We start from the raw sequence: 14496 nt of genomic DNA on the forward strand, positions 1-14496 counted from the left end.
TTCTACTTATTGAATATTAAGTGTCCAATATCGCACTTAAAGTGAATTGGAGAAATAGGAAACTAATGCAATAAATAGTTTTGCAAAAAATGTTCCAACAATGTAAACTCTATATCTAGTAGTTATTAAAAGCAAGATAGCCAGTCCTTTCCCCCATACATAATCCCCAATTACTCTTATTAAGTCTTTGTAAGGCATGAGCAGTACAATACAGAGTCACTAAGAAATATACCCAGTAATGCACTTAATACTTCAAGGTATTTTGCTCTTTCCCTCTCCTAATTTTATGTTTGCCTTCCCAGGTGCCCAAACTGGACAAAACTGGTTAAGAAGTTAGGACTGGGCTGAACAGCAAATATGAGATACATAGGTAGGTAGGTAGGTAGGTAGGTAGATGATAGATAGATAGACAGACAGACAGACAGACAGACAGACAGACAGATGATAGATGGTAGATAGATATTTTTAGTTAGGACTCTGAGTGATTTTATTTTCTAATACAACATCTTTAACTACGGTGTATGTGTGGCGGCGGGCGGCGGGGCGGGGGGCGGTGATAATGATTTTAACCACCCAAATGTTCAATGAAAAGTCCTTGAAGAGAAACCCAATCCCTCCTTTGGAACCAATATTCTGTGTATTTGATACCATTTTGTCCTTAGTCCCTTATATCATTTACTTTACTTTGTGCTCTTTCTACTTTAGGATGTTTAATTTAAATACGGAATTTGCCCCTATGTAGAACATTGACTATAAAACAAAACAAAATAATGGCTCGTTTATTGGCATCACAGTTCTAAGCAGTTTTCTCAGCAATTAAAAAAAAAAAAAAAAAGCACCCTTCTCTTAGTGACCTCGTTTCAGTCTAACATTTTCTAGAAAAATTTTAGCAACACATGTTGTTTCCATATCTTATGAGGATAAAACTCTTCTTTTCCATATGAATCTACTATAAACTATCTGGTAGATAAAAAACATTTAATTCGTGAATGAGTAATCAAAATGAACTGTTAGCCAAATGAAACAATCAAATAAAACTAGTGGAGGAAAATTGAAGATAAGTATTTTGATATGATTTTAAAAAGTAAAAGAAAATCTGGTTGCCACAATTGTCTCTATGAAACAAGAAATGATAGCAGAAATACAAGGATGGTAGCACAAACTATCAAATTTAGATGAAAATTGTGAAGGGCTAGTTAAACAAACTGAAGTGAAAATACAACTATCTCAATAATAAAGGGAACATTGGCAAAAGCATAAATTGCAATTCTGTAACCACAGAAAAGAATAGGAGTGAGAAAATTAGAGGTGTACTAATCTTAGACCCTGTATCAATATATTCTCCCAACATTAGAATTGGAGACACATAATGAGTATTTTAAATGTTTTCAATTTAATACAGATCATTTATATCCCAGGTGCCAATAAAGAAAAAAAATATTACATAGCTGTATCTTCACAATCTAATGAAACTTTTGTTTTCAGCATTAAAATGTCTGCTTTATGAAAAACAACGCAAGCCCTCATTTAAGTAGACAGACTGAGAAAACATGTCTGATTTTCTCCTTCCTCAAAAAATTAAAAATAAAAAAAAAATCTCAATGCAATAATAGAAAAGATATGTTGAAAAAAATATGTAATGATGCTGAAAACAGACAAGGTGCCATCAGCAGACCAGAAATAGAAATTCCAGGAAGAGAGAAAGCAGATGGGATCAAACAAGTGAAGAAATTAGAACAGAAGAAACTTCATTCCCAGACACCACAATTAGGCACAGTACTTTCCAGGGATGTCCTAGAGAACATCAAAATTTAGGATTGACAAATAAAGTAGAAATTAGCAAGAGGATGGTAAAGAAAGCAAATTACTAAATATCAGATCTAATATCTGGGAAAGCTGGGTCCTTCTCTGTATATCCTGCATCCCGGGAAGCACCTGAGGCAACTGCTTGAACCTGAATCAAGCTCTACGAGGACAGAAGAGAGAGTGAAGGAAGGTGGTAGAGAATGGGGTATCTCAGGTCCACTACAACAGACACTAGGTAAGAGAGTTTTAACTGGGAGCAAAATAAAGCATTCCAAATCCAAAATAAAGTCTTCCTTACTTTGGTAACTGAAGAACATCTAGGCTACTATCGACTCACCACCCATTCATTCTACAGGACCCCTCATTCAGCCTGTCCATTTAAGATGGAAGCCAGTTTCCAGAGGGGTGGGGAAAGATGAGAGCAACGTTCAAATACAGAAATAACTCTGACTACTATTTCTTCTAATTAATTTGGTCTTTCATTCATAAGGGTAATCTGATATTTGAACAACATCTGTCTTAAAGAAGTTCTACATGAAAAGAGACAATAGAGGGAAGGATACATTAAGCAAATAAGAAAATATTTTCTGATTGAAAGAGCCTAAATGTAGGTATATCTGAGTGCAATTTTACTTCTACAAGTTTAAAGAGAAAATATTTCTTTTAATCCTGAAAGAAAAAGCAACTCACCTACAAGCATCAAAATCAATTTGATACCAGATTGAACAACAGCAATGTTAGAAGATAATGGAACATTATTTTTCAAAATTAGAAAAGTAAAAGATTATGAAACTCAAATAAATATTCAAATCAGCAATTAATTATGAAGCAAAAGAAAACAGTCATTGAGATGGAAAAAGTAAGAAAAACTTACTAATCACATACTTTCATTTAAAAAAAATAAATAAAAGAACTCTTAAAAATAAATCCAAGAAAGATTAACAGTAAAACACAAGAAAGGAACAGACTAGAGCTTCACTGTCCAATATGGTAGTTATAAGCCACATGTGGTTGTTATTTAAAATTAAATAAAATAAAAATTTAGTTGCTCAGTTGCATTAACCACATTTCAAGTGCTCAGCAGCCAGCCATATGTGGCCAGTGACTACTGGTTTGGATGGTTAATATATAGAACATTTCCATCATCACAGCAGTGTTTAATTTGAAAAAAATAAGGAACCTAGAAAGAGAGAAGAGAACACACTAAACCTTGACTTTTGTGAGATCTCCTTTGTGAAACAAACTTTTAATGTTGAATCCAATCACACGCCTTAAAAAAAAAGTGATTAATATTAATCCATAGATAAGTCATAAAATACTTATAAAGAATAAAGTAACTTGTTCTAAACCTTAAGAATAAAAGCAATAATAACATAAAGAATAAAATTGGAAGTGATGAGAAAGAGGAGAAGGAAAGGGAAAGTAAATGTACTAAGTTCCTTATTTTCTAATAGCAAGAAGTAATTTGACACATTAAGAAATAGCAATAGACAAGTGTAATTAATAATAACAAATAGAAATAGGGTATATTGATATGTGGTAGGAACTATCACTAAACTCTTTCTCTTTTCTGATAAGGTGTCAAGAAATACCTTTCAAAGTTAATAAAGTAATAAACAGAAATATGACACATTAACATAAGATGAGTGACAACAAAAAGAACTAAAACAGAACTTTTAACAATGACTGTCTTTGAATAGCAGGATGGAACAATTACTTAGTTTTCATTGTATAATCTTCTGTGTGGTTTGATTTTCATTTTTACCAGAGAAGTACATTGCCTGTACAGGGGGGGGAAAAAAAAATCTATTTAAAATGATTATTTTAAAGTCATAAGTTTTTATATGGAATAAAAGCATTTCTATTTAACAATCAAAATTGCATCAAACTATTTCCTAACGTAGTCATTCTTGAAGGATAGGCATCTCACAGAAATTAGTAAGAGTTAACTCTTGCTAGGTCGACAATAGATACAGCATAAATACCAGCCATTGAGACCGTACAAATGAACCTTAGAGTTTCAAATTATATCCTGCACTCTCATTCATTGAATTTAAAGTGTGTGAACAAGATTCAGTTAGGGAGAGAAGATTGGAAACACTTTAATTTAGAGGAGGAAATTTGGGTCATTGAGAATGGCACGAAACCTCCCCTCATATTCAGTTCTGAACCCAAGCAGGACCTTCAGAAAGACAGAAAGAAAAGTGCAGCAGTCTTTGGGGGCAGTCTGGGTGTTCCTGAGCTCATTGGTCCTTGCCAGTGGGAGAAGCACAAGACCAAAGAATTGCGAGAATGACTGTTCTTGTGGTAGTTCTGGCCTCCTAGGAATTAGGAAGTGCCATAAATCTCAAGAGAGGGACTGTTTGTGCAAAATTCCCAGCCCACGTTTCAGACTCCAGAGGTTCAGATGCATGTTTTTTTTTTTGGTTTTTTTTTTAATGTTCCAGAAAAACAAGCAGGCTTTGGGGGCACACCTCTCAACCAGGCTCAAGCTCCACAGCTCCATGATTGATCCATCATTCGAGCTCCAAGAATGCTACCTAATCCACAGTCTGCAACTATTTTTAACAGGCTCATCTGCATTGTTAAAAGCTGCCCATGTTTTGGCAGATAAGCCGGTCAACTTTGGAAACAGTGCTGGTCTCTTAGATTTCTTTTTGGAAAGTGTCTGAGATTTATGGTGGGAATTACTCATGACAGCTGCATTCTTTCCACTGGGTTTAGACCACCATTTGATCTAATAACTCCTAATTGTGTGTCTATCCTTGTCTAAGCTTCTTCAGAAGAAAAGGGGGAGGGGGAGATTTTTGAAAATCCCTACAGCAATACCTGGTGATTCCTGCCAACGGTAAACACTATTTTGAAACTTAAAAAGGTCAGCTGATGATGAACAAATAAACAACATTTCATTTCGGTGAATGTGGATTTCTTTGGGGAAATTTTCATTGCTGCCGTTAATGTTAGTCTGATTTTTTAAAATGTAAAATGACTTAGTTTCATTGTGTTCCCAAAGTATTTTTAGCCTAACAGGCAAAATTCCTGTCAGCATTCACGGTCGTGATGTTTTCTTGAAAGAAGTACCTCTCAAAGTGATTTTTCTCAAAACATCACCGAAGTACAACATGGATACCTTGAAGACATTGCTCATTTAAAAATCAGAAGAGGTCTAATTATGTTTCCAAAATAAGCAGTTTCCAACCCAGCAAGGATAATGTGGTCATGAAAAGGATGTCCAAATCCACCAATTTACATTGGTTTGGTTTGGCATAACTTTTAAAGTTCTTGGAGCAAAAAGAGGATGGCACGTGAATCATTATAATTTGGGTAATATTCCCAGGACTTTGGGTTTGCCATTCTGTGAACCATTCAGGGGAAAGCTAATCAACTTCAAGACTGTCCCTATATAATTTATAACTGCTAAAATTCACTGATATGTTCCAGATTATTTTTCAAAATGTAATACCCTCCTTTTTAATATGTACTTTGTCATTTTCACTCTATTTATGTAATTTAAAAAGTATGATAGCAGGGGAGCATGAGCCATTCAAAGCAGGAGCCACTAATGTCAGAGATTGTTATCCTTCACAAGATAAATGGTATTGATATCTCTGAATCTAAAGGGCTTGGAAGTTGTGTCAAGTTAGATTCAAATTGCATCCAATATGTTTTGTTTTACTCCCTTCTTACTTTCTGGTTTTTATCTTAAGCCACAAAGCAGTTTCTCTGCTATGACTTAGTTCTACAACCACAGGGGTGGTGACACTGGTCTGAGTTACCCTCCCGTTGCCGTCCCCAGCCCTCCCTCCTTTTATCCCCAAAGAAAATTGGGTTATTAATTTAGGATGAGGCTGCTTTGTTTAAATAGTGTAGTGCTTTTCAATTGCTCATACAGAATGTATCTAACCCATACTGCGTTCAAATGTTTTTCATTACTGAACTTAAAAAAAAAAATCCTCTACTGAAATTTATGAAAGACCAAGGGGGAACTTCTTATGTTGTAACTTTAAATTTCTATAAGAGAAAAAGTTTTTGGTTACTGAGGAATTACATTAATTGAAATTCAGTTTATAACTCTAGACAACATTTGCATTTCAATAACATATAAAATATAATATTAGAAGAGGAAGTATCTAGCTTCAAAATAGAAATGTGCTTGATTTTTATATCTCATATAAAGAGATGTGCATATTAAAGTGAGGTTTAAGTAAAGGCTTTATTCACAATAAAAATGTGTTGAAATTTAAATAATTTCATTTACTGTTGACCTCTGATAAGGTTTCAACTAATTAGGAAAACAAAATTAATTTTAAAAATATAATAGTAAATCTTCTCATTTTTATTGTAATAGATGTTAATTGACATCTCATCTTCAATCATTATTTTAAATAGGGCTAATATGACTGATTCGTTCAAAAAAACCTATTAAGGTTTCTCATTTGGGGAATGTAGAAACCTACATATTCCATTGATGTTTTTATTTTCTAAAATATTCTGTTTTGCAAATTTCTTCAGAGCAACTGATAATACATGGAAAAAAACAGGACCACTTTCTTTGACCAAACTTTGTTTGTATTGGCAAGCAAGATGACATCATTCACCATTTGTGGTTCTATGTGGACATTAACTACTTCCAAATCCCAAACTATCACCAAAGGCCCCAAACTTGCCATCATGAACATTTGCCTGTAGATAATATGGAGCCACTGAAGGTGATTTCAGAGAAGAATTCCAAAATATATTCCTTAATAGCTACATGTTCAGAAAAATTAAGCGTACTCCCAAGAGGGAAAATTTTGAAAGGGACACAATTACTTGAATGCATACATTTTAATCTTTTTAAAATTGATCACATTATTTAAAATTTTATATTTAAAACTAAGTACCAAATGATATCTAATGGCAAAGCTAGAAAGAGATGGTTAATAAATTATAAAGTTCTGTGTATATGGGCATAAATTGAAAATCAACGTGGTGTAATACCAAAACTAGGAATCAAATATTAAAACATTTTTAATTAGGATGACTGTCACATTTAAGTTGTCAAACATACATTGTACTTAAAAGCAAACAAATGGGAGTAACTTTTGGTTAATGGAGCTATTTTGTGCATCAGGAAGAAAGAATATTTGATTTTTATTAATGTCTGTGACTTAGACACTTTCACTTCACACCTCATTTAAATTCCTTACATAGTCATAGTACTCAGGAAGGGACAGAGACCTGGTAATTTATTATTAGATTATTCTAGAACTACAAAACTTACACCAATTAATATACTTACTAATAGCTGTTCCATTTTATTGACGTTATTCCAAGTTACTCTATAGTTTATTACATGGAACAGTAAAAACCATAGTGAGGAAGAATAGATGGCTCCAAGAGCTTTTAGGGCAGAAATTACTCCCGATAACACCATAATAATGGATCCATGTCATTATGCATTTGTTCAAACCCATAGGATGTACACCAAGACTGACTCGTAATGTAAACAGTGGCCTTCGGGTGATGATGTTGTGTCAGTGTAGGTTCACCAGTTGTAATAAATGTACCCTTCTTGTGGAAGATGTTAATGAGGGAGGCTGTGCATTGGGGGGCAGGGGTAGTTGGGAAATCTCCATACCTTCCCCTCAATTTCGCTGTGAACCTAAAACTTCCCTAGAAAATAATGTCTTAAAAAATGAGTGATTATTTTGAATTATGCCATTCATACCAGTGTTGCATGTTATGTTTTTCTACCCTAACCCACTGATGATATATTTTTCACAATGACAGAAACGTTCCTACTAAAGTATGTAAAACCAGACATGGTAAAGCAATAAAGAAGCCCATTTCATGTCAGCAAAGAGCTTTACAAAGCCTTTATTCTTTTACACTATAACAATAAATTCTATTCAATTTATTTAATACTTACGATTATGAATTACAATGTTTAACCATGGTGCTATATGTCCATAGAGAAACTGTTGAAATAGTAACCTCTACATTGGCTGGTAATCTCACCCTGGCCTCTCTGAGGGCATAGTACACATTAAGGAATATACATTCCTGACATTAAAATTATGTAATCAACATTTCTTAGGGAGAATGATAGTGTTTGAATAAGAGTTTCTCTTTTGATTTTCCTGTTTCTTTGTCTTTTTGATAACTTTGTCATGGAAATAACTAGATGTTATCAGTAGATGAGTGGAAAACAAGTGGTTGATTATCTAAAATTACTGCCAGCATAAGTTATTTTCAATTATAGATGACTAATCTGAATTTTCAGATTATTTATAGTTTTAAAATAATCTGAAACTAATTTCACCATTTTCTCAAGGATTCCTTTTTATTTTTTCCTTCCATAATGGAGCACCCCATTACCTGTAATACACTAGAGGTTATCAAACTAGTTATACATCTGAAATAGAATTTTCATTCTGTAGTTTGAAATAATCCTACATGTTATGCTCTAGTGACATTGGAGAAAGAGAATGGAACAAAATGAATAGGATAGGATAGGACAGGACAGGAAAGAACAGAAGAGAAGAGAAGAGAAGAGAAGAGAAGAGAAGAGAAGAGAAGAGAAGAGAAGAGAAGAGAAGAGAAGAGAAGAGAAGAGAAGAGAAGAGAAGAGAATGGGAGGGAGGGAAGAGAGAGAGAATGAAAAGAGAAGACAGAAAAAGAGAGACACAAGAAGGAAAGGAGAGAAGGAAACTAAGGAAGAAAGGGAAAGATGGAAAGAAGGGAGGAAGGGAAGGAAGACTCCACAAATGGCTTGGGTTATTTTACCTTTCCAAAAAAGGGCAATGATACATGTATACATGTTCTCCTTCCCTGCCACCACACCCCGCCCAGTTTAATTCCTATCTTTTTCTTGAGAATGAAGCTTAACTATACTGTGAAGTCCCATGCTACCTCCTGGTCTTTTATGGTTCAACTGGACTCCAATTTGTTGATCATTAACTGTCACTGAGCTTCATGATTAGTCTGTTGAACTTAAAATATTGCAGATCATTTGGTTTAGGACATAGAAATGTGCTTCGTCTGTGAGGAAGAGACATTTGGTGGTGATTTACTACTGTCTTTCTTCCCTATTTATTAATTTTTGTCTTTTACCATCTCAGTTTTCTAATCAGCTAATACAAAGCATGCCCTTTTATTTTCAGGTCTAGATGTTGATGGAATATATCGAGTTAGTGGCAACCTCGCAACAATACAGAAACTAAGATTTATTGTCAACCAAGGTAAGAGATTTCTTCACTTTAGATGTTTTTTCAGTAGTTTCATCTCTACCAGTGTTTCAGATTCTGTGCTGTATGCATTGTGAATATATAATGATAAAAGCTTTAAAGGGAGAAAGAGAAAGTTAAAGAATGTAAACAATTATCACCAGATAAATAAAAGATAGTCAGTTTACATGAAGCTAAATCGAATATAGAGAGGGACCAACTAACACTAATTTACGTGAAATAAATAATGAGTGGAATACAATAAACTGAAAATGGAAAAGAGAAGAATAAATGAAAGAAAAATAACCTAACTTTTAAAAGTGTAACTGGCATGTAACAGACATTTAATACATGTTGATAAATGAAGGAATAGATGAATGATGGAAAATTTAAGAGTCAAGAATCACAGATGTTTGAAGAATGTATAACCAATAAGTAAAAGAATTAAAAATTAGGAAGTACATATATCATTAAAGAATTACAAATTAAAACAAAAACGTGGTACCACTACATAATTATTAGAATGTCTAAAATCTGAAACACTGACAGCACCAAATGCTGACTAGGATGTGGAACAACAGGAACTCTCATTCACTGCTGGTGGAAATATAAAATGGTACAGCCACTTTGGAAGATAGTTTGGCAGTTTCTTATTAAAATAAACAGTTTATTATGTCTGTATGTAGATATTATTTTTGTTTTGTTTCCTTTTCTTTTTTTTATTGTTAGTTTCAGGTATACCAAACAACATAGTGATTAGACATTTATATACTTCACAAAGTGACAGTCCCAATAAGTCTACTATCCATCTGACACTGTATGTAGTTATTACAATGTTATTGATTATACTCCCTATGCTGTACTTTATATCCTGTGACTATTTTATTTAATTAGAGTTGACATTCAATATTATTTTATTTTAGTGTCACGTGTAGAGTGTAGTGGTTAGACATTTATATAATTTATGAAGTGACCCTCCCCCCAGCCATAAGTCTAGTGCCCATCTGACACTATACTTAGTTTTCACAATATTACTGACTACATTCCTCAAACTGTACTTTACATCTAGGTAACTATTTTGTGACTACAAATTTGTACTTTCTAATCCCTTCACCTTTCTCGCCCAGCCCCCCAAATCCCTTCCATCTAGTAACCAACAGTTTGTTCTCTGTATCTATGAGTCTGTTTCTGTTTTGTTTGTCCATTTATTCTGTTCTTTAGATTCCACATGTAAGTAAGATCATACGGTATTTGTCTTTCTCAGTCTGACATGTCTCTTAGCATAATACCCTCTACGTCCATCCATGTTATCGCAAACGGTAAGTTTCATTCTATTTATGGCCCAGTAATAGTCCATTGTATATATGTACCACAATTTCTTTATCCAATCATCTAATAATGGGCATGTTGGTTGTTTCCATATCTTGGCTATTGTGAATGGTGCTGCAGTAAACACAAGGGTGCATATATCTTTTCAAATTGGTGTTTTGGATTTCTTTGGATAAATACCCAGGAGTGGCGTTGCTGGGTCATAAGGTAGTACTACTTTTTTAATTTTTTGAGGACCTCCATACTGTTTTCCATAGGGCTTCACCAATTTGCAATCCCATGAACAATACATGAGGGTTCCCTTTAGTCCACATCCTTGCCAACACTTGTTTATTGGTTTATTGATGATAGCCATTCTGACAGGTGTTAAGTGATATGTCACTGTGGTTTTTATTTGCATTTCTCTGATGATTAGTGATGCTGAGCATCTTTTCATATATCTAGTGGCCATCTGCATGTCCTCTTCTTTGGAGAAATGTCTATTCATGTCCTCTGCCCATTTTCTTTTTATTAAAGATTTTAATGGGGAAGGGGAACAGGACTTTATTGGGGAACATTCTGTACTTCCATGACTTTTTTCCAAGTTAAGTTGTTGTTCCTTCAATCTTAATTGTGGATGGTGCCATTCAGCTTCACGTTGTTGTCCTTTCAGTCTTAGTTGTGGAGGGCACAGCTCAGCTCCAGGTCCAGCCACCATTGCTAGTTGCAGGGGGCGCAGCCCACCATCCCTTGCAGGAGTCGAGGAATTGAACTGGTAACCCTGTGGCTGAGAGCAGGTTCTCCAACCAACTGAGCCATCCGGAAGACAGCTCAGATCAAGGTGGCCTGTTTAATCTTAGTTATAGGGGGCAGAGCCCACCATCCCTTGCAGGACTTGAGGAGTTGAACTGGCAACCTTGTGGTTGAGAGCCCACTAGCCCATGTGGGAATTGAACCGGCAGCCTTCAGAGTTAGGAGCACGGATCTCCAACAGCCTGAGCCACCGGGTTGGCCCCTGCCCATTTTTTAATTGAATTATTTGTTTCTTTGGTGTTGAGTTGTATGAGTTTTTATAAATTTTGGATATTGACCCCTTATATGTATCATTGGCAAATATCTTCTGCCATTCAGTAGGATATATTTTCCTTTTGTTGAAGGTTTCTTTGCTGTGCAAAATCTTTTTAGTTTTATGTAGTCCCATTTGTTTATTTTTTTCTTTTGTTTCGTTTGCCTGAGGAGATACATAGGATATAGGATGTGTGTGTGTGTGTGTGTGTGTGTGTGTGTGTGTGTGTGTGTGTGTGTGTTTACTTCCTATATTTTCTTCTAAGAGTTTTATGGTTTCTGGCCTTACATTTAAGTCTTTAATCCATTTTGAGTTTATTCTTTTATATAGAGTAAGAAGGTGATCCTGTTTCATTTTTTTGCATGTATTCAGTTTTACCAGCACCATTTATTGAGTAGATTGACTTTACCCCAATGTATATTCTTGCTTCCTTTGTCATAGATTAAATGATTACATATGCATGTATTTATTTCTGGGCGTTTTATTCTGTTCCATTGATCTATATGTCTGTTTTTAGCCAATAAAATGCTTTTAGATCAGTATGGCCTTGCAATATAGTTTGATATCAGGTAGCGTAATACCTCAAGCTTTGTTCTTCTTTCTCAAGATTGCTGTGGCTATTTAGGGTCTTTTATGATTCCATGTAAGTTTTAAGATTATTCATTCTAGTTCTGTGAAAATGTCATTGGTATATTGATAGGGATCATATTGAATCCACATACAGAGGGTGCCAAAAAAATGTATATACATTTTAAGAAAGGAAAACTGTATTAAAATTGTAATATTCACTATATACCAATAATAAAAGATAAATACAGGTCACATTTGACTTCTGCAATTACAAGAGGTGTTCAAAGTCATTACCATCAGCATCCAGACACTTCTAATTATGGTGAACTACTGCTTAAACAACGTTGATCAAAATGTCCACTTGTATACATAGTTTTTGGCACCCCCTGGTATTGCTTTGGGTAGTATGGACATTTTAACTAAATTAATTCTTTCTATCCATGAGCATGGTGTATGTTTCCATTTATTTGTGTCTTCTTTAATTTCTCTCGTCAATGTCTTATAATTTTCTGAGTACAGGTCTTTCATTTCCTTTGTTAAATTTATTCCAGGCTTTATTTTATTTATTTATTTATTTTGATGTAATTGTAAATGGGATTGTTTTCTTAATTTCTCTTTCTGATTGTTATTGGTGTATAAAAATGCAACTGATTTCTGAATATTAATTTTGTATCCTGCTATTTTCTAATTCATCAGTTCTAATCGTTTGTGTGTGTGTGTGTGTGTGTGTGTGTGTGTGTGTGTGTGTAATCTTTGGGATTCTCTCTATATATATATATAGTATCATGTCATCTGCAAATAATCACAGTTTTATTTCTTCTTTTCTAATTTGGATGCCTTTTATTTCTTTTTATTGTCTGATTGCTGTGGCTAGGACTTCTAGTACTATGTTGAATGAAAGTGGAGAAAGTGGACAACCTTGCCTTGTTCCTGATCTTAAGGGGAATGGCTTTAGCTTTTGCCTATTGAGTATGATGTTAGTTGTGGGTTTGTCATATATGGCTTTATTATGTTGAGATATATTTCCTCTGTTCTTATTTTATTGAGTAAATGGATGCTGGATTTTGTCAAACATTTTTTCTCTACCTATTAATACTTACATGACCATATGATTTTTATTTTTCATTTTGTTTATGGAATGAAGCACATTAATTGATTTGCATATATTGAACCAACTTTGCATACCAGGAATGAATGCCATTTGATCACAGTGTGTGATCGTTTTAACGTACGGCTGAATTAGGTTTGCTAATGTTTGTTGAGGATTTTTGCATCTATTTTCATTAGGAATATTAGTCTACAGTTTTTGTTTTTTGTAATGTCTGTCTTCTTTTGGAATTACGGCGATGGTTTCCTTGTAAACTGAGCTTGGGAGCCTTCCCTCCTCTTAGATTTCTTGGAATAGTTTAAGCATAGGTGCTAATTCTTTTTTGAATGTTTGGCAAAATTCACCTGTGAAGCCATCTGGTCCAGGACTTTGGTTTTTTTGGGAGCTTGTTGATTACTGATTCAATTTTGTTAGTAGTAATTGATCAGTTCAGATCTTCTGTTTCTTTTTTATTCAGCCTTGAAAAATTATATGCTTTTAGGAATTTGTCCATGTCTTCCAGATTGTCCAATTTGTTAGCTTATAGTTGCTTGCAGTTTTTTCTTATTTTTCTATTTTTTTTATTTTTTATTTTTTATATTTCTGTGGTGTCAGTTGTGATTTCTCCTCTTCTGTTTTTAATTTTATTTATTTGGATCCTCTCTCTCTCTCTCTCCCTCCCTCCCTCCCTCCCTCCCTCCCTCCCTCCCTCCCTCCCTCCTCTCTCTTTCTCATGAGTCTGGTTAAAGGCTTGTCAAGTTGTTTATCTTTTCAAATATCTAGCTATTGTTTTCATTGATCTTTTGTGGGTTTCTTTTTAAACCTCTATTTAATTTATTTCCTCGCTGATCTTTATTATTTCCTTTCTTGTACTCACTTTGGGCTTTGTTTGCTGTTCTTCTTGAAGTTTCTTTAGGTGTAAAATTAAACTGTTTATTTGTGGTTTTTTCTTGTTTCTTGAGGTAGCCTTGTATTGCTATGAATTTCCCTCTTAGGACTGCTTTCTCTGTATTCTATAGATTTTGGGTCACTATGTTTTCATTTTCATTTGTCTCAAGGTATCTTTTGATTTCTTCCTTGACCTTGTTGTTGACCCATTCATTATTTAGTAGCACGTTATTTAGCCTCCAGGTGTTTGTGTGTCTTTTAATTTTTTTCTTGTAATTGATTTCTAGTTTCATACCATTTTGTTCAGAGAAGATGCTTGCTATGACTTCAATCTTCTTAAATTTGTTGAGACTTGTTTTGTGTCCTAACATGTGATCTATCTTGGAAAATGTTCCATATGAACTTGAAAAGAATGTATATTCTGCTGCTTTGGAGTAAAATACTCTAAAAATATTAATTAAATCCATCTGGTCTAGTGTGTTATTTAGGGCCACTGTTTCCTTGTTGATTTTCTGCCTGGAAGATCTGTCCATTGGTGTCAATGGGGTGTTAAAGTCCCCTAC

At 34.3% G+C, this 14496-nt stretch overlaps 1 protein-coding gene across 1 annotated transcript in view; it reads left to right on the forward strand.

Moving 5' to 3' along the window:
• The window catches only part of ARHGAP15 (Rho GTPase activating protein 15), a 620344-nt gene that overhangs the window by 411501 nt on the left and 194347 nt on the right, over nucleotides 1-14496 (forward strand). Inside the window, exon 11 of the mRNA XM_019735910.2 lies at nucleotides 8952-9029. Coding sequence (XP_019591469.1) covers nucleotides 8952-9029 — 78 coding nt within the window. The remainder of the gene's footprint in view (nucleotides 1-8951; nucleotides 9030-14496) is intronic.

This window comes from Rhinolophus sinicus, chromosome 17 (genome assembly GCF_057876585.1).
Source record: "Rhinolophus sinicus isolate RSI-liver-muscle chromosome 17, RSI-T2T, whole genome shotgun sequence".
In the NCBI taxonomy this organism is placed as follows: domain Eukaryota; kingdom Metazoa; phylum Chordata; class Mammalia; order Chiroptera; family Rhinolophidae; genus Rhinolophus; species Rhinolophus sinicus.